Source organism: Achroia grisella, unplaced genomic scaffold (assembly GCF_030625045.1).
Source record: "Achroia grisella isolate CSIRO2021 unplaced genomic scaffold, CSIRO_AGI_Agris_v1 utg157, whole genome shotgun sequence".
NCBI classification, from domain to species: Eukaryota; Metazoa; Arthropoda; class Insecta; order Lepidoptera; family Pyralidae; genus Achroia; species Achroia grisella.
The window spans coordinates 2,432,814-2,452,545 of NW_026712653.1; the positions used below are offsets into that span (position 1 = coordinate 2,432,814).

The following is a 19,732-nucleotide window of genomic DNA, read 5'->3' on the forward strand; positions in this document are numbered from 1 at the left end:
TTCATCCATCTACTATTACACAATAAAAGTTGTGCAGTTATTGTTAATATTAGTAGTATCTATACAAATAAATGATATGACTATTCAAAAGTTGACCTTCCTTGTCACACAACTGTGTTATATGTATATTTAATTAAATTAATATTATAATTAAATTTAGTATCCAACTTTAGTTGTAACAAAGTATGCTACGGTTAACTGTAAATTAAAAACAGTTATTTGTAAAATCGTTAGAAAAGCACGAAATATTGTATTGGCTGTACCTTATGTTAGTGATCGTAATAAATAAATGTGCTTGTCGTAGCGGGCGTGAAACGGAGCGCCTCCCCCGTGGTGGAGTCGCGGGAGGCCCGCGCGCGGCGGGCGGGCCCGGGCGGGGGCGGGGGCGGGGGCGCGGCCGTGGGTGCGGGCGGGGGCGGCGGGGGCGGCGCGGAGGGCGGGGCGGGCCCCCTGGCGGCGCGGTCCCCGGCGCGGTCGCCGCCGTCGCCGCGCGCCGCGCTCGCCGCGTGCCCGCTGCTGCTGAACGTGCTGCTGGCGGACACCGTGCTCAACGTGTTCCGCGACCACAACTTCGACAGCTGCACGCTGTGCGTCTGCAACGCGGGGCCCAGGGTGCGTACACACACGCGCTGACATACTTTATTATTACGTTTCTATTCGAAGATAAAAAAATTAGCTAGGTTAGCTCGTGACCGCGGGTTAGTGCAACCTAGTCGAAATAAGAGAGGTTATGCACATACCTTTATTTGCCATAAAATTATTTGTGCTAAAACCCGTTTAACTATATTCATAAAATAGGTTAGTTATTTAAAGATGTGTGTTTAAGTTCTATGTTTTTTCTATGTTGGTTTGTTTATTATAATTCTACCAATACTATCAATTCGAAATATGTAACTATTGTATTTTTATCTTTTGGATATTAAATGTAAAATATTAAAAAAGTTGATAATATATTTTTTTAATTACCGTCCAAAATAATAATATAAAATTTCTTCCTAATGACTAAACTGTTTAGATTATTTTATTAATTTATTGTTGATTACATTACTACTATATTATATTACAAAATATATGTACAAATGCCGAACTTAATGTCGTAATGGCAATACCAAGCTACCAGCTAACCATTAGGTTAAAACTGTATATTTTAGTGAACACTTTAGTACTGTTATTAATATTAATATAATTGTCACTAATACATACATATAGCTTTATTTAAAAAAAATATAAGAGGATGAAACATAATGATCGCATAGTATAATAATATAATCGTGTGTGTGCAGGTGGTGGGCAACATCCGCGGCGCGGACGCGGCCACGTACCTGAGCGGAGCGGGCGCGCGCGCGGGAGCGGGAGCGGACGACGACTCGCCCGTGGACTCGCCCGCGGCCGCGCCGCCCGACGACGAGCCCACGCGCTGCACCTGCGGCTTCAGCGCCATCGTCAACAGGCGCCTCGCGCACCGCGCCGGACTCTTCTATGAGGTCTATATAAGATTTTTTTTATTAATAACTAGCCGTGACCGCGGCTTCACCCGCATGAAATCTATAGCCTATGTATTAATCTGATGTATAAACTATATTACTGTAAAGTTTCATCATGTTATAATCAAAATCAGTTCAATAGTGTGTGAAATCCAAAGATCTATCAATTTTCAGCACAAACTTTCGCGTTTGTTGTATTAATAAGTTTAAACTAAAAATCTATACGATAGTAAACAGATATCGTCTCCTATATACTGTAAATAGCACTACCATACATAATCATAGTCTATTTAAACTCAAATAATACCTGTGATTCATGTGTTGCGATTCCAAAGGACTAGGACTTTGTCATGTCTCTTATTCTGCTTGCAAAGCTGTTCAGTAGCCTTTTCCTGTTCCTGTTCAAAGCCTCAATGACTACAAGTTATAGTTGTAAAGGGCTACGATGCTGATGATAGTAGCCTGTTATGGTAACTGATATATCCTTTTTAAAGCACTTAGATCAAAAGAAGCGGATATTTTTATCTATGTGCTTTAAAAAGGAAAATATCGTTTACCGACTGAATACAGATGACAGGCTTTAAAACATGCGTCAACACTTCACTCCAGTTCTACACACTCATTGTTAGGTTTATGTAGTTGTCCACTTCCCGAATCCCTTGTTGTGTATATTGTACTCTTCATAGGACCGTCGCTTTACGTGTACTTCTGTGTCAACAGGATGAGATGGAAATAACCGGCCTGGCGGAGGAGCCGAGCCCGCGTCGCGGGGCCGGCGGGGCGGGCGGGGCGGGCGGGGCGGGCCCGGGCGGGGGCGGCGCGGGCGGCGGCGGGGGGCTGGCGGAGGTGGCGGCCGTGGTGGTGGCGCAGTGCGCGGCGCTGGCGGGCGGCAGTGCGAGTGCGCTCGCGCGAGCAGCTCGCTTGCACGCCGCGCCCTCGCCGCCGGACGAGCTGCGGCTCAACCTGCTCGAGTGAGTACCATGCCTTATAACTAAATTACGATACACGCAGCCAGCGGCCATAATATGCCGAATGATTTTTAAATTAATTTCAATTGAGACGATTTCGGTAGTCTCGTAGTGTAGCACACCGCTTTATTGCCGATGATTCGATTTCTCGCCCATAACACAAGGTATGCTTACGGGGAAATAGATGTTAATAATATTTTTTATGTTTTTAATTAAATTCAATGTCGTCTAAATTTCGTTCACGCTCTCTTGTGCGGCTTCTTTATTTACTAAATCATATGGGGGTTACAAACTTTATTTTGTTTGTTTGTGTGTGCAGATACTCTGACGGCGGCACGGCTGCGGCGCGGGCGCTGCGCGCGGCGGGCGCGGGCCCGGGCGCGGGCGCGGGGGGCGCCGTGCACCGCTGGCCCTTCATAGGGGCGCGCGCCCCGCGCTCCTCCAGGGACGTAGTCAGGTATGTGTATCTACGACTTCAACCTGATACAATTGCTAATTATATCCGAGATAAGTCAAATTTAATAAGAAAAATATAATTCTTAATCAAATCAAAATACGTATGTAAATTATCTAAATTTAATTAATAAAGTATAATTTATTTGTGCATTTTTAATTATTGTTATATAAAATATATATTTACAATACTTTAACAGATTAATGCGTCGATTGCGGCCGCTCCTCCAAGACGCGATACAGAAACGATGCTGCGGCGCGCGCATGTGGGACGGCGTGACGGGCCCGCTCACCTGGCGGCAGTTCCACCGGCTCGCCGGCCGCGGCAACGAGGACCTGTGCGAGCCGCAGCCCGTGCCGCCGCTGCTGGTCGGCCACGACCGGGACTGGATCTCGCTGTCGCCGTACGCGCTGCGGCACTGGGAGCGGCTCGCGCTCGAGCCGTACTCGTACGCGCGCGACGTGGCGTACGTGGTGGTGGCGGCCGACGGCGAGGTGCTGTCGGAGCCGCTGCGCACCTTCTTCCGGGAGCTGTCGGCGGCGTACGAGGCGCTGCGGCTGGGCCGCCACCACCCGGTGCACCGGATCGCGCGGGACGGGATCGTGCGCGCGGGCTTCGAGCGCGAGCGCGACGCCAGCGAGGCGGAGTGCGAGGAGTGGGCGGGCGAGCTTCCGGCCGGCCGGCTGGGCGAGTACGTGCGCGCGTACGCGGACGCGCTGCGCACGAGCGTGGTGCCCGCGCTGGCGGCGCTGGCCGTGGACCGGTCGCTGCTGGAGGGCGAGCGCGCGCCGCGCCCGCCCGCGGAGCCCGCGCCCGACGACGAGCCGGCCGCGCCGCCCGGCCCGCCGCCCGCCGCCGCCTGGGACGACCACGAGGGCGGCGCGCCCGCGCTCGTGCTCTACCTCGTGGAGCCGCCCGCCGCGCACGCGCAGCGCGCCCGCGCCCTGCACGCGCTGCTGCGGCTCGCGAACAGGATACACCACCATCTCAGGCATCACAACCCGCTCATCAAGGTACGTTTACATAATGTTCGCTGTATTTGTAATTTTTAAATTCATTACTTGGTTTATGATTGAAATGGTATGTTGTGTAAAGATTAATGATGACTCTTCAAGCAAATTCTTAACACTACACGACTATTTAAGGTCATTTATTGAACTCTCTGTCTAATGTTTGGGTTACAGAATGAGGCAATAAAATTACAGAATAACTAAAGATTGACCACTTAGGATCATGAGATATAGAATAATGTAATCTCTACTACAGTGTAGTGTTATTCATGTTTATTGGCAACAGATAACACTTACTGTATGCCATCAACTTATTTACCATTTTATTTAAATAAACAAAGATAAATCATTTGCTCATTTCTTATGCTAAATATGAAGTTCATACATTAAAGAAGAATTAATATATGAACTTCAATTTGGATATCGCTACACCATGGTGTCATACGTAAGTCACGGGACTGAGCGATGGAGTATACATTACGTGTCCTTCCACAGATAATATCCCTGGAGGGCGTGTACGAGGCCTGGGCGGCGGGCGGCGAGGGTCCGTCGGGGGCGGGGGCGGCGGGGGAGGCGGGCGCGGGCGCGGGCGCGGCCGAGCTGCGCGCGCTGGCCTTCAGCGTGTTCAGCGGCGCGCGCCGCCTGCTCGTGCACGCCGCCAACGGGAAGACGCTCACCGGCTTCGGCACAGCCGCCGTCGCCAACCACTTCATCAACTCCAAAGACGTGAGTCACCACGCCGTCATATACTACACGTCGCTACTCGTTACATTCAAACCGTATTTAGTTTCGTACGCCAATATGTGTTGTCATTTTTCCTTTTGAGTCATGTTTAGATTCAATCGAGAACTGTGAAACACTATTTTAGTTTAAAATTTGATATGACTCATCCCGAGTGCTCACAAACAATTTTGTAAAAGAAATCTTGAAATCTTGGTCGAAATCAAGAAATGTTACTTATTAATATGTGATCAGCTGTGATAGTGTGGGAGGAATATTACTAATATATTAAATGGATGGATGGATGACCGTTAAGGCAATTGCAATGCTAACAATTCGTTCGTTCTATATTACGTCCAGGAGAAGAACAAGGCGCCGTACAAGCTGTTCGCGCCGGCGTGGGTGTTGGCGCCACCACGCGCCCTCAAGGAGGTGGCGGAGACATGGGGGCAGGGCTGCGGCGAGCAGGGCGCCGTGCTGTTCGTGGCCTACTGCCTCTCGCACGACCAGCGCTGGCTGCTGGCCGCCGCCAGCGACGCGCGCGGGGAGCTCCTCGACACCGCCGCCATCAACATACACGTGCCCGCCAGGTACTTACCACACTCACTCACCACGTGTCGGACACGTGCCTACTATTAGTAGCCTAACGATGATTTCCAGAAGGGGTGTATCTAATCTTCATAAGTCCAAGATATGCACGCTGGCTAGACATGCCTGTGATAAATGAAGGATTTAGAAATATAATTACATACACAGTAGTGATAGTAATTTTTTTTTTTTTGATGCATTGTAATGTGTAACGTGGGGCCTGCAGGTCCCGGCGGCGGCGGTGCGGGCCAGCACGGCGGCTGGGCCTCAAGAAGCTGATGGATTTCACCCTCGGCGTCATGAGCCAGGCCGCACAGCCCTGGCGGCTCGTCATCGGACGCGTTGGACGCATCGGACACGGCGAGCTCAAAGGTACTACTCGTTGCTCTATAAGCAAACTCATTGTTTATCTTATTGTGTAAAAAAATAGTTTACAACTCTCGTGCTATATCACTGCCGGCTAACTAACCTTTGTCACAACATTGTGTTGGCGGGAAGAGATCTCTTTCAAAGATAATCCTCATCACAATCACATCCTCAGCCATAAGCTCTTCCTTTATTTAATGTTACAAGTGTCAAAGATTTTTTATGGGAGGATTAGGGGATGTAGTTCATGGAGCGACCTATTTCGCTCTTCACTTCGAGTATAGATATGGTTTATCAGATACTGTTTATAATAAGAAAATAGATCATAGTAGAGCTTAAGACCCAGATATAGTAGAGCATGTGGTATGATACGATGGTCTATGTCCTGGCTGCTGTCGCATAAGTGTGGCGCGTCTAACAATCCCCCTTCTCCACTACAGATTATATTTTTTTAATTGATGATAGTTTAATTGTGCGTCTGCCTGAGCTAATAGCTTACGCAGTCGGAGCATCACTGGAGGATGATAGAATGAATATGAGGTCAAGTCCAGAGTTCATTATGGCAAATTTATCTAAAATGTACCACGATGGTCTCAAGAGGGAATTGCATGGAACTCTACCTGACATGATACAATGCTAGTAATGGGGTTACTAGCACTCATTACTAAGAACCACCCTTTTTCTTCCATAGATATGAGTTATCTGTTTGTTTTGTTTGTATCTAAAAACTGAAGACAAATCATAGTGGAGGTAGAGTAATATGTGGTCGTGTCCGCGCCCCAGGGTGGAGCTGGCTGCTGTCGCGCAAGCACCTGTGGCGCGCGTCGTCGGCGCTGCGCGAGCTGTGCGGCAGCTGCGGCGCGCTGTACCCGGCCGCGCCCTGCATCCTGTCCGCCTGCCTCGTCTCCACCGAGCCCGACTCCTGCCTGCGGCTCATGGCCGACCGGTTCACGCCCGACGAGCGGTTCTCGCAGGCCTCCATACACTCCCACCTGCACACGCCCAGGGACGTCACCGCCACGCACATACTCGTCTTCCCCACCTCGGCCACCACGCAGGTACGCACGCACACACATAACACGATGGAGCTTTTAATGAAACTTCGATTTAATATATAGTATTTTAATTAAATTTAGATATACTAAAATAAAATAATAATAAAATGTAAAGTCACTTATTATATGTATCTTTTTAATCTAATATACCCTAAGATGTTATCTTTATATTTTACCATCAAAGTAGGGTCATTTATAATGATAAGTATCAGTGAATGCAATCGCAGTACAATAGCACTAAGAATGGAATGTAACACAATTTGAATAATATTCAAAACATCGTATATCCACATATCACAAAACAAACTAACCGAGACAACATAAATTTCCAGTCAAATCAGATGCCATTCGAGCCCCAAATGGCGAACGGCGAGGACAACGACATGATGTTCCTGAACGTGGACATGGGCGACGAGGACATGGGCGAAGACAACATGGCGGACCTGCTGATCGGCGACATGTTCAGCAACATGTGGGCGCAGAACAGCCCGCGGAACTCGCCGCGCAGGAACGACGACGACCCCGCCAGCCCCGCGCCCGCCCACCACGTCGCCGCCTGCCACCACCACGACGACCCCGCCGCCGTGAGTACATCCTGTATATTCTGTCGACACCCGCTCCGACCACGTCGCCGTTAGTACACCCTGTATATTGTATCGACACCCACTCCGACCACGTCGCCGTTAGTGCACCCTGTAGTATTATAGTATAGTGACCTTGACCAAATAAAGAAGAAATATTTAATAATCTAACTCAAAAGATTCATCATCCTAGCTTCAGGAAAGACTAATTTCCAAACAAATTATTTTATTTTACCACCTTAAGGGTGTTTAAGTAAATTTTGACAAAGTTTTTGTTTTGCGTACACAGGAGCAGGTGGGCACGGTGCTGCAGCAGCCGCTGGCGCTGGGCTACATGGTGTCGACGGCCCCGCTGGGCGCGATGCCGGCGTGGTGGTGGGCGGGCTGCACGCACCTGCGCGACGCCTGCCCCGCCTTCCTCAAGAACGCGCTGCACCTGCACACCGGCAACGTGCAGGCCGCGGACGACTTCACCTCGCTCACGCAGCGCCGCGACCACAACACGCACCCGCTCGACTCGCAGACCACCACCGACGTGCTCAGGTACGTCCGCGCTCACACACACACGCACACGCACTAAGTAGACTATACGAACTGAATACTAAACAACTGGTAGATAACCAATCAAAATCAATATCCCTTCGATGAATCCCCCGTCCTATTCAAACGGGGATCGAAATTACAACGGTCTGAGCTGAGCTACGTTCTAGCGGTGCCCTCAGACTAATGTCCTATCCGTCAAGTGAGAGTTGTCCTTCAGCCGCTCCATAATTCCTTCTGCGAATTTGTAGTGCCATATGCACTAGTCTCATATTGTTAAGTGAATCTGTAAAGGCCAACTCCGGCCAATAGTCGTGTGTATGTTTTAATAGTGTAATATATATATTAATAGTGTAATAATAAATAATGGAATTTTATTGTAGATACGTGCTGGAGGGGTACAACGCGTTGTCGTGGCTGGCACTAGACGGCGCCTCGGACCGTCTGTCGTGTCTGCCCGTGCACGTGCAAGCTCTGATGCAGCTGTACCACACGGCTGCCGCGCTCGGGTAACCTCGCCACCACCGCGCAGAGTAACCACTTGATCATCACCACCGCAGCCGACCGCCCTCTTCACACGGATACCTCCATTATTTATTACTCGACACTATTTATTGAGGGCGGCTGAGGGGATCCCGGACACGCCTCCCCTCGCGGCGACTTCTCACACCGACCTCGATGTCGGTACAAATGAAGCTAGCTGGTAAACCAGGAAGCTAGCTTCGACAATTCAAGGTCCAATTTGGCATATGAATGATTTTCTAAAATTTATACACTATAATATAGTACCGAGATAATTCTCACCGAGGGGATTTTGATTGTCGTTTTGTCGGTATACCTTGTAGCCACATGAGAATGTTAACTTCCATATAGTCTTTCGCTACTGTCTACTTCCTGATCTCTCGCTCCACGTGTCATGAACCTCATTTTCTGTAGTCTAGTACTCGTTAAATAAAAACGAAGACGTTGAACGTAATAAAATGCAATATGCTAAACTTTTATATATATTTTATAAACACATCTATCATATTTTGTCTCAAAGCTAAATTTATAACTTACCTATATTACTATTTCGTATATACCAAATGAAAATTATTGTGAAATCAAGAATTGAGAAACGACACATTGTTGTAACAGTAGTCTCCCATTGAACGGATGTCACAAGTTATATTATATATATTGCAGTTATATTATTATGTTGTTGTGGTATATGTAACAGAGATATATTATTTTTATATTATGTTATGTTAAACCGGTATGAATTACCAAAGGAGTTAGATATGTGTAATTTTGTATATATTGTAACGCCATTGCCGCTGTAGGATACGTTCCATACACCATCACATTTCACAGGGTTCTTGTTTTGTCTCAACGGTGTTACGGATAGCAAAATTTGTGTTACTAATTTAAATGTATTATTTTTATAAACAGTTTTTTTACGTTGAAGTAAAATAAAATTATTTTCTAGCAATCTATGGATTTCGATCGCTCGGTGCCCGAGCGCGGAACGCGTAGTTTATACAATTTAGCGACAAATATATTAGGCTAATTGACCATTGACTTAGAATTGGGGTTTATTAACTCATGTACAGTTTTATACGAGGGAACAATGAGCTCAACTGCGCCGTACGACGTACACAGCCAGCCGATACTACCACTGCCATACTCGTTTCTACCAGAAACTTGACGGACCCGCACGGCGCGGCCGGCAACGTTCTAGTTACGAAAACACATTACGATTGTCTTCTTATGATGAAAAGGAACCTCCGATCAGAAACTAATTTGTAACACCAATAGTTAACGGTTAGCATAATAGTTATAATGGGAGCCCCCACCCCACCCCCCCTAGATCATGTTTGAAAGTAGCATTTGTATAATTAGACATTGTCGTTTTATAAAAATATAAATGGAGCAAACGCAGGCAACGCGGACGTTGCTTCGCCGAATCTCCGCCAGTTTAGTAGTTATATGAAATTTTCTATTTTAATATATTATTAAAGCGTAAGCAAGTAGGTGTGCCGTGGAATGAAAGTGACGCTGTAAATAGGACGGACGCGTGATGTGGACCGTGTGGTCGTTATGTACTTCGTATTCGTCGACGTAGACATCATGCATCATTTTTTTTATATTATACGTTTGACTGAGTTTTATCAATGTCAAAATTAGATTATTGAAAATCATTGGATGTCGAAATTGTTATTTTTTTTTTGTTGCCTAGTACATTATTATTTGTATAAATTGTATGTTGTGAGGGACGAGCTCTGGCCGATGTCGGAGCCCGTAGTGCGGGCGGGCTCGCTCGCGGTGCGGCCCCGACGCGTCGCCACCTTAACTGAATTAATGCCTAGTTGAATATGAAATGTTTTAAATGTGTTACAAGCATTTGAGAATATTTAACGATGTTGTATATAGTTTATATTGTGTTTTGTAAAACATTTTGTACATAGTGTCGCGTAGTGTCCGACCACGTTGACTACTTGCCCACATTGCCTATGTATAATGGAGCACGTTTTAAAGGAACCACTCGTAATTTTTTTTTTGTACAGTTGTTAAGCGAGATTCGTAGTTGAATTAATTATTTTAAGGATTTCGTTTTGACCTCCTTTTGTTACTGTGAATTTGTCAATTTTTTTAGGGAATTGGGATCGTACTGTACATAGACCTCACCATTCTGTCAAATATTAGTTGTAAGCCGTCGTGAAAGCTAATGATTGATGTGGAAATAAAATTTTCTAAATGAAGCAATCATTAGATTCAGAATTAGTGTAATACTTGATATTAATATAACTTTATAAATAACTGTGAAAATAGGTAATAATAATTATGAATAAAATATTACATATTTAATGCGATCGTTTTATTTGTATTGTTTATTAAAGTTTCTATATATGTATATCGATCAGAGTGTACATCAGAGGTTCCCAAACTTTTTTTGTGTCGTAGACCCCTTGCCATATTTTTCGGCTTTGGGTAGACTCCCCATTCTTACCTGGTATTGATTTTTTGTAAATTTCTAACTAGAAAAGTTTAGTGTTAAAAACATAAAATAAAAACAACAAGCTGTCGTAGACCACTTTGGGAATCATTGTTGTACACAAACATTTTTAAGTATTATAAGTATGGGAATTATTAAAAATGACTCATGTACAATATTAAGTATTGTAGCTAACGACTATCAGTGAGTAATACAGCCCATTGAATATTATAGTCGTGTTTGTAAGTTGTTTTCCTACTTAATATTAACATAATTATTATTGGAATAAAAGAATAAATTTTCTAACAGAGGAAATACATGCAAAGGTTAGGGTACATCTATCTTCACATACACTTGAATAACCTGTGCGTTTACTTAATATATATATATATAATTTTAATATTTCGAACTCTTAAGCCTGAGACCCTTGGCAATGCAAAAGTATTTCTCCATATTCTCGATTTCATGTGCAATTATTTGAGACAGATCATTGCAGTGCAGATAGTGCACTACACGGATACCGACAGTTGCACTAGAAATATATATAATTTTATTTAACTCCGTTTAATACATATGCATTCTGATTTTACTATATTTTTAAATTTATAGTAAAAGATCAGCTAACAAATAATAGATTTCATTAAAAATAACAGATTATTTATTAATAAACAATGTTTGCTTCATTTCAATAATAAAATGTAACAAAATAATATTCGCAATAATGCTATACTGCAGTGTAAATAATAACAATATTAATGAGAATGTAAAACTTAACTTCAATAATAAATAAATATTGCAGTCTATAGTGCTACCAAAGTGATGTTTAAAATACGTAAAAATGACTAGCGACTTAATAATTCCATAGTTGATACTTAATTTATCTCCTATGGCAGTATAAATTTATTTACATAACTTAATTAAGTTTGACAAATCAACTTCAATCTTATTCATTTACTAGTAATAAAAACAATCTTTAAAACATAACAACTTTACAGATACAATGTATCAATTATAAATGTTCTTACACCTACTATGTAATCATTTAGACAGACACATGTAGTACTTATAGACTATAAACCTTGAACGACTTAGGACCTCTTCTTTTTCTGAGTGATTTATTATTCTTCCTAATTGTATAAAACAATCTTACCCTTACAAATAACATCTTCAAATACTCTACAGGGAAGCAGGGACATGGTAATTTGAAATTGCACCCTCTCAATTCTTTCATTATCTCCTGGCCTATACTGTTAATCTGCAAGTGTGATTCAAAGTACTCTTTAAATTTGTTCTCTAGGAGCATCAGAAACTCAGTAAAGTTATCAGGTGGAAATATTTGGCAATCTTTAACATTAATCTGTAATCTAACACTGCAAAGCCTAGATTTATCTTCATCTGCTAATTTTCTACACTGTACCAAGTAAGATTTTAACTTGTGACAACTGTGGCGCTCCAAACATTTTAAATAACAATACCCGCAAACGTAAACAAATACGTTTTTATCGGGCAAGCCGAGTCTGTAATCTGTTGTTGAGACCTCTAAAGGGTTATTAAAATTGTTTTCTATCCCTCTGGAATCTTCTGCGTTTAGTAACTCCTTGCCTAACCTTTGCATTTCTAATGAATTTGTTGAACTATATTTATTGGAGCCGAGAGGCCGCGTCAACATACTGTGCACAAAGTTTCTAACAAAACATTTTTTGAAATATTTGGCTGTACATTCATCTTTCCCTCCAATTTGTTTTACTTTCTTGAAAAAATTACGTATACTGTTATGGTTCAAACGATATGTTTTTAAAAGATTAATACCTATACTATTTAAGTCATGGAACAGTTGCATTATTGAATTCATTGTAATTAGGAAGCTATCTATAAATTTCATATTTTCTGTTACATCTGCACCATCGAATTTCCTTACAACTTTCAATGTTTGAAACAGTGATATCATATGCTCCATAAAGTTTTCCTGCACTTTTGTATTTGTATACGCTTTGTCATGAAGTGATTCTGAATTCAAAAAGTTGCACAGATCACTCAACATTTTATAGAAGTTCATTGTGTCATTTCCCCTAGTATCACCATTATGATAAAAGTCACAAGACTTTAAATTATTTCTAACGACTTTCAGCAACTGCAATGTATCATAAACATAGAAAATATTTCTGTTGTTCATTAAAAAATAAGGTTTATCGGGTGTCACTGTACGTGATTCTGAAGCATATAAAAATTCTGATCTTGGATCTGATACAAATGTTCTTACATCTAAACCTATATCAATTAAAGTGGTGATCACATCATCTATCCATACAGAGACTTCTGGGAAATTGTCATAGCCAGATATGAAGGAGTAAGCAACAGGTTGGACCCATTCCTCTACAATGCCTTGTACCATTATAATGATACCATATTTGGCCAACTTGATGTTTTGCCTCCCATCAACATCATGTAAACCTATAATTCTATCATGTCTGATGTCATAATATAAGTTTGGCTTAAGAAACATGCTGCTAACCGAAACAGCACAAATCTTTTCATTATCAGACATAAAACTAACTTTGTTCTTCATAACTTTCAAGAGATCATTAGACAACCCAGTAGTCTTTGGTACTAGCCAATATTTCAATTTCTCAATTGTAGGAAGACTCAACATATTCCTTAACAATTCATAAGAATTTTGACTAGAGTAATACAAATTAATAGAAAAAATATTCAAAAAATTGACTCTGTTCCCATTTCCATTACTATTGAGTTGCCATTTTATAAATTTCGACATATCCTTAGCTAGAAATTTATCACACATTTGTAAAAATGAGCTAGTATCACTTGTTTCTATTTTCTTTTTCTTTCCACTGAGATCCGTTCCATTTTCAACTTTACGCCTATTGTCTAAGGTTTGTGTCCCTTTGGACACTTTAATGACACTTTCACAAAACTCTGACAAGTCTGTATAAATTGGTGGACTTGGAATGCTAGTGTCACTCATGGTGGGATCTTCGTATGACTCAAAATGGTTCAGTTGCACTCTTTGATGGTAACCATTGTCATTGGCCGATAATAAATCTGGTGGATCAATAAAACTATTATAGGTTATTGATACAGGAACAACAGTAGACTGGCTCTCTAGGCAAAGTGTAGGGAAAGCATTTTTAGTTAAAAACTTTCTGCCTTCACAGGCTATAGAGCGTTTAACATATTTATCCTCGAAATGCGCCTCGCATATTCGGTGGTTGCCTCTAGTTTTGTTGTTTTCCAATTTGTCCAGTAAATCTAATCGATCCACTGCTTTTAGCCATTCATATCTCCTGAAAAGCAGAAAACATAGTAAAAAATAAATTAAAATAAATGACTATTATTTTTTAAATTGCTCTGATTTTTTATTATGTTTGTAATTTATACAATATTTATAAATTATAACTCTTTACTATATTCTAGACTATTCTAGACAAAAGGATATTTAAGAAATAGAAAAGATATATATAAATGATATTACCTACCGTTCAGGGTCCCCCGGATATGTGAAAAAGGACAAATGCCTGTTTAAATATGAGCAATTTCTACACACTGTACAAATTTTCCCTACCATTTCGTACACATATCAGCCATTTGAGATGATAAGAAATAATAAATAAATTAATACTAAAATTAGCAATATAACATTTCCATTTGGATAGTTGTGAATTGAAATTTTGAATGTCAAATACTCAAATTTGCTTATTGTTATGTCAATCAACTTCAGTCAAGCTATCAAAAAAAACTAAGAAAATAACGACAGTGTATTAATAGTAGTAGTCGCCATAGAAGAAAGTAGAAGAAGAAATACGTAAAGCAACGTAGAGTGTAAATCGATGATTTATAAACAGACTATATTTGTTTAGAAATGATTAAAATACCAAAATAGGCGACAGTTTCGAAACTTTATTTCCATTTGAATAAAATGTAAATTTTGAAATGTAAATTCGCGAAATTTATTACACCTTATATGATTTATCACACAATGTCATATTTTGTCGACGATTCTCGCCCCTTGTGACGTAAAGCGTGCTTAGATTTAAAGATAGAGAGATATAATGCTACATAGTACGTGGGCTGGGAAATACTTCACATTGGAGCACTACTACTACTAATAGGACTTCACCTGCGCTGAGTAAACTAATAAAACCTACCTGAATAAAAATAATTTCATGTTATTTAATTTGTACCCATTTTCTTAACATGATATAACACTTTCTGCTCCATAAAATTTTTACATAGTATAAAATGAAGTCGCTTCCGCTGTCTGTTCGCTTAGATCTTTGAACCTACGCTAGAGATTTTAATACAGTTTTAAGCAATAGATATAATGATTCGAGGAAGAGGATTTGTATATGTTTAGCGAGGTAGATTGTTACCGCTATTACTTATATATCTACTGTTAGTCTATTATAGCAGCAGCAGGAAAAGCGATGATAGAATGAGACCAGTCTTGGCTTTGTATATATATGTGTATTCTTAATATTATTTACAGCAGTGAATGATAATAATAATATAAATGGAAATTAATTTGAAGAGAAATGATTCGGTCCGCTATGACAGGATTGTTATTTTTCTCCTTCATGTGTCGCTAGGCAACGGAGTTGCCACGCGCTGTCCGTTGATTCGCCACAGTTGTATGGGCACATTTCCCTTTGCCTTTTCCTTTAAATGATAAACCGAACGAAAAAAAAAATTGTGTCAAAATTAGAAGAAAAATCAAAATAAAAAAATATTTAATTCTCTTAATTATTTTTTTGTAACTTAATATTATTGTATTTGTTCAGATAATATCGCAAACTAAGTAAAAGAGTTACAATAAGTGTTTTATTACTTAAATACAGTGATACATTTCATACATTTTAAATTAATTACACTATAATTAGACATGTAAATTTTAATTGTCTTCTTAGCGAGTCTGTTATATGCTGTAGTGTCTTTTGGAAAGTTACTATATATTCCTACGAAATTACGAACCAAATATTTATGTGAACGGTCACAACCTAGTGATTCGGTACTTGCACGATTCATCAGTGCCGATATTAGTGACATTTATATAACAAAATGAAGGTTAATGAGAAGAACTTGGCCGCTTTCGCATCATCAGCGACACCGGTGGACCATGAGGGCTGCCTGGACATGCGAGGAGAGGTTAGCAAGAGCTACCAGAAACGGTGGTGCACACTCAAAGGGAATCTTCTATTTTACTTTGACAAAAAGGGCGATAAAGAACCAGTAGGCGTTATTATAGTGGAAGGGTGCACTATAGGTAAGTGTATTTAACTTTTCACTTACCAAATATAAATAAAAGTTAGGTTATAAACATGAATAAAGGGACATGCAAACCAAAGACTTAGTTCTCTATTTACATAGTGATCTGGCGAGAAACTTGATCATGTTTTATTTATATTCATTTATCTATAAGTCATATAGTCTCTGTGTTCTAGCAGATTATCAGACTGGCTAACTTTCTATGGTTTCAGGTTCAATTCCTTGCACAGTACAAACATTTGTATTTGTGAGTATGATGGTTTGTCTGGGTGTTTTGTGTATATATAGTTAAGACACATGCAATCTGGTGCCCATAGTATGTATTTATAAAGAAATATATAAATATTTGTATTAGTGGTTTAGTGCCCATAAGACAAGCTCTGCTTAGCTTAGGATTGGATGGCCAATGAATTGTTCAGAGTTATTATTTTTATACATACATATTAATCATCACATTTGTAGAGTTGATATGAAAGTATCCAAATGATGAACTTTTTATAAAGTCTATTTTAGTCACTTACTTTTATTTAGAAAACAATTAATGTACAGAATATCTGAATTCCAGAGCTTACAGAAGAGGAGACATACAGTTTCAAGATAGTATTCCAATGTGAGGGTGGACGCACATATTATTTCTGCACAACCTCTCAGGCATCCATGGAGCAATGGATGAAGTGTCTGGGTTGTGCCAGTTACGACTATATGAAGCTAATGGTGGCCGATTTGCAGAGACAATTGGAAGAGGCGGAAGGTTGGTACCATAGTCATGGAGGTGTACAATCAAAGTACCAAAATTTTACCTCATAATGATATTATTAGGTAAAAGCAGGATTGCAAATAACCATAAAGCTTGTGCATACATGATTATCCACAATTTCTATATGAAATTAATGTAATGACTAGACCATTAAAGTAGATAATTAATATATTGGCAATGTTGTACAAAACAGCTTAGTGGCCCTGACATAGGTGGCTGAAGCAAATGAAGTTATCCTCAAACTCATTGCTGCACTGCTTTTAGAGACCGGTTTAGTCTAATCACTACAATTGATTTATTTAGTTTCTCAACCAGTTGGTTGTGTCTTTATTACATTGATAATGTAATAGTGCTGTTATAGTTGATGGTTTGTATTCACACATTTGAACTTAAAAATGTAAAGTTACAACTAAATTATTTAAAGAGGCACATGCAAGTTTCTTGTTCTTTATTTTTGTGATGAGACAGTTATCTGATTGAGTGGTGAATTCATAAAAATAAATAATGACTATTCAAAAGTGCTTCCTTATTCAAATAAACTTACTATAAATTCTTTTATAATGTTATTTTATAAAAGAATTTTCTATTCTATTTAAAAGATTCTTTTTCTTGATGATTCTATAAAATAATCTATGGAATATTAAGGTATACAGGGTTATATGTAAAGGTTATTCATACTCAAAAATCAGTGACAGTAAACAAGAAACTGAACTATGAACTTGGCATACCAAAGAGGAAATTTTTTAACAATTGCTTAATTAAATTATGTTAGTTAGTATGATAAACTCAAAATTAAATAACATAGATATTGTAGGCAAATGGAATCCTTGCTAATGAAGTAATTCTTCCCAGCGGAGGCTGCGGCGGACGCTGCAGCGGATGCAGCGGCCTTGGTGACCATCACGCCACCTAAAGAAGAGCCCACAGCACCGCCCCGTGGACAGAGGCACAACCCCTTCAATACAGTTCCTGAGGGAGACGCTAAGGTCGTACAAGGCAGTCGACATCGTAAGTAACACTTTACTTTCATACATTAATATGATAATTCTGTCACATTGCCTTGGTATCCTAGCAGTTTAGCATTACTTCTGATAACCATTGGAAGTGATGCTATACCGCTAGACCACCGAGAGGCAGGTTCGAATTAAAATTTGTAAAGAATATAAAAACTCGCGAAGACGCAGCGCTTTCGTATTGCATGTGAGAAAAAATAGTTAATTAATTTTATAACAATATATTGATGGGAGAAAGTCGAAAAATTTCTGAAATGCTTGGTGGGCCACATTAATGTTTAACTGGCCGCAAACGGCCCGCGGGCGGCGTGTTCATTCCTAATTAACTTATAAGTCTTATATTATTATTCTAGATAAAGAAAACCTAAGACCAGAAATGCCTCGGAAGAAAGTACCCTTCAGAGACATCCACACCACATATGGTAGAAAAATACTCGCAGACAGAAATGAATGGCGAGTCAAACTGTCAAAACAGAAATCAGAGGACAAACCGCTCATACAGTTGTAATGCACAGGATGGAAACACGGAGCGATGTTGCGACCTCAGTATTATTCACCTAATATCAAAAAGCTTATGGAATTTGTACATTTGTTTTGACTTAAAGTCAGCAGCCTTCTAATAAAAAACAGGGAATTTCAAAATTATATTAACATTTATTGTTATGTGTATATTATATGCTATTCTTGCCTAAACTAAACGCCATCAATGTCGGTGAAATTCATGCTGGACGCGGGCCCGACCGGCTGCGACCAAGAAAATCACGGCGGCAGGGCGTATCGGATCGGAGGATCGGTTGGGTCTCGTTCGCTGCGGAGGTGCTGTGGCAGAAGCCGCTCCGGTGTTTTACGTTCCTTGAGAGCGAATACATGGTGTCACGGTGCTTACAAGATGAGGACCGGCTTGTGCTACCGGTGTTTTCCGGCCACAAAGCGGCCGGGTGTTGAGCGGGCCCCACGTAAAGTGGTTGCGTGAGCAGCGGCGGGTTGCCGCTACTGGGTGGGGACCAAAAAGTGCCCGCAGTCCCGTAACAAAAAGAGGGGATCTGCACTGTCGTCGGATTGCGCCAATGGCCGCCGGTTAAAGGCTGAGGTGATGGTCAACGGTTAGTAATGGCGGTCCATTGTCCTCCTACAGTGAAATCTAAACCACTGCGCACGTGCTCAGTATTTGCCTTTGCAGAGCGCGGCGCAGTGGCGGGTTGACCTGGCAGTGATCGTTGAACCTGTGATCGGCGGACCGATACAGTGTCCCGCGGATATTACTATATATTATATATGTTGGTATATATTATATAAGGTGGAGACAGCTTTCAATATTACTAGAACATTTTAAAACATCTGGGGTAGATTATAAATACTCGAGAGATTAACTCAAACACACTATATTGTATGCACATAAGGCAAGTTTTAGTAACAGTAATAAAAATCACTGGGATATGTAGAAATAATGAACGTCAACAGTATTTACGGGACAATTATTATATGTGATATATAATGTATAAAATTTGTCTAATTTTTGCACCAATTCAAACACGGATTTTTGTAAACGACGAAGGTTGTCGCCTGTATATGTTTTTTTAACTATATTGTATATTATAGTTTAGACTAACAAAAACTAAATGAACTTGTGAATATTGTCCGAATACACATTATTATTCTTTGAAACTGTTATTTTTCTGTTATAATTTTTATTCAATTGAACCTAATATAAGCACTTTTGAATAGCCATATTTTTTTATTCTACCACTCATGAATAGCTCTAATAAGCAAAATAAAACAACAATATTGTATTAAGTAGTTTATTTTAAAAATCTTTGTTATATAAACCAACACTTTACAAAAATCAACTGAGACTATAGGGAGAGATAACACAAGTACAATGAGTGCACGGCGACGCATCAACGCGTGCGCCTGACGCGGGCGTTTCTGGCACTCGAACATT

The 19,732-nt window shown here is 40.7% G+C and overlaps 3 protein-coding genes across 3 annotated transcripts in view; 2 read left to right on the forward strand and 1 right to left on the reverse strand.

Annotated features, from left to right (window-relative positions):
- LOC131840995 (mediator of RNA polymerase II transcription subunit 13) overlaps window positions 1-8,878 on the forward strand; it is an 80,906-nt gene extending 72,028 nt beyond the window's left edge. The window contains exons 16-27 of the mRNA XM_059189222.1: window positions 305-612; window positions 1,284-1,484; window positions 2,205-2,455; window positions 2,772-2,909; window positions 3,106-3,919; window positions 4,412-4,642; window positions 4,997-5,226; window positions 5,451-5,596; window positions 6,374-6,648; window positions 6,978-7,229; window positions 7,516-7,769; window positions 8,150-8,878. Of these exons, the coding sequence (XP_059045205.1) occupies window positions 305-612; window positions 1,284-1,484; window positions 2,205-2,455; window positions 2,772-2,909; window positions 3,106-3,919; window positions 4,412-4,642; window positions 4,997-5,226; window positions 5,451-5,596; window positions 6,374-6,648; window positions 6,978-7,229; window positions 7,516-7,769; window positions 8,150-8,279 (3,230 nt within the window). The 3' untranslated portion in view covers window positions 8,280-8,878. The remainder of the gene's footprint in view (window positions 1-304; window positions 613-1,283; window positions 1,485-2,204; window positions 2,456-2,771; window positions 2,910-3,105; window positions 3,920-4,411; window positions 4,643-4,996; window positions 5,227-5,450; window positions 5,597-6,373; window positions 6,649-6,977; window positions 7,230-7,515; window positions 7,770-8,149) is intronic.
- Window positions 8,879-11,167: 2,289 nt separating this feature from the next.
- Window positions 11,168-14,408, reverse strand: LOC131841006 (uncharacterized). The gene is made up of 2 exons (XM_059189236.1): window positions 14,235-14,408; window positions 11,168-14,042 (listed from the first exon to the last, which is right to left on the reverse strand). Exons 1-2 carry the CDS (start codon window positions 14,321-14,323, stop codon window positions 11,804-11,806), a joined length of 2,328 nt encoding a protein of 775 aa, XP_059045219.1. The 5' UTR covers window positions 14,324-14,408; the 3' UTR covers window positions 11,168-11,803.
- A 1,056-nt stretch (window positions 14,409-15,464) lies between these two features.
- LOC131841003 (sesquipedalian-1-like) lies at window positions 15,465-19,503 on the forward strand. The gene is made up of 4 exons (XM_059189233.1): window positions 15,465-16,018; window positions 16,586-16,771; window positions 17,630-17,785; window positions 18,144-19,503. The coding sequence occupies exons 1-4, from the start codon at window positions 15,814-15,816 to the stop codon at window positions 18,296-18,298; spliced, it is 702 nt and encodes a 233-aa protein (XP_059045216.1). The 5' UTR covers window positions 15,465-15,813; the 3' UTR covers window positions 18,299-19,503.
- Window positions 19,504-19,732: the final 229 nt, after the last annotated feature.

What these genes read in the sequence shown, in the direction of transcription:
- LOC131841006 (XM_059189236.1), bottom strand. Translation starts at nt 14,323, where the DNA reads ATGGTAGGGAAAATTTGTACAGTGTGTAGAAATTGCTCATATTTAAAC. An exon ending in TATCCGGGGGACCCTGAACG is followed by an intron (nt 14,043 to 14,234) that starts GTAGGTAATATC and finishes TCTGCTTTTCAG; the next exon opens with GAGATATGAATGGCTAAAAG.
- LOC131841003 (XM_059189233.1), top strand. Translation starts at nt 15,814, where the DNA reads ATGAAGGTTAATGAGAAGAACTTGGCCGCTTTCGCATCATCAGCGACA. An exon ending in AGTGGAAGGGTGCACTATAG is followed by an intron (nt 16,019 to 16,585) that starts GTAAGTGTATTT and finishes TCTGAATTCCAG; the next exon opens with AGCTTACAGAAGAGGAGACA. An exon ending in CGTACAAGGCAGTCGACATC is followed by an intron (nt 17,786 to 18,143) that starts GTAAGTAACACT and finishes TTATTATTCTAG; the next exon opens with ATAAAGAAAACCTAAGACCA.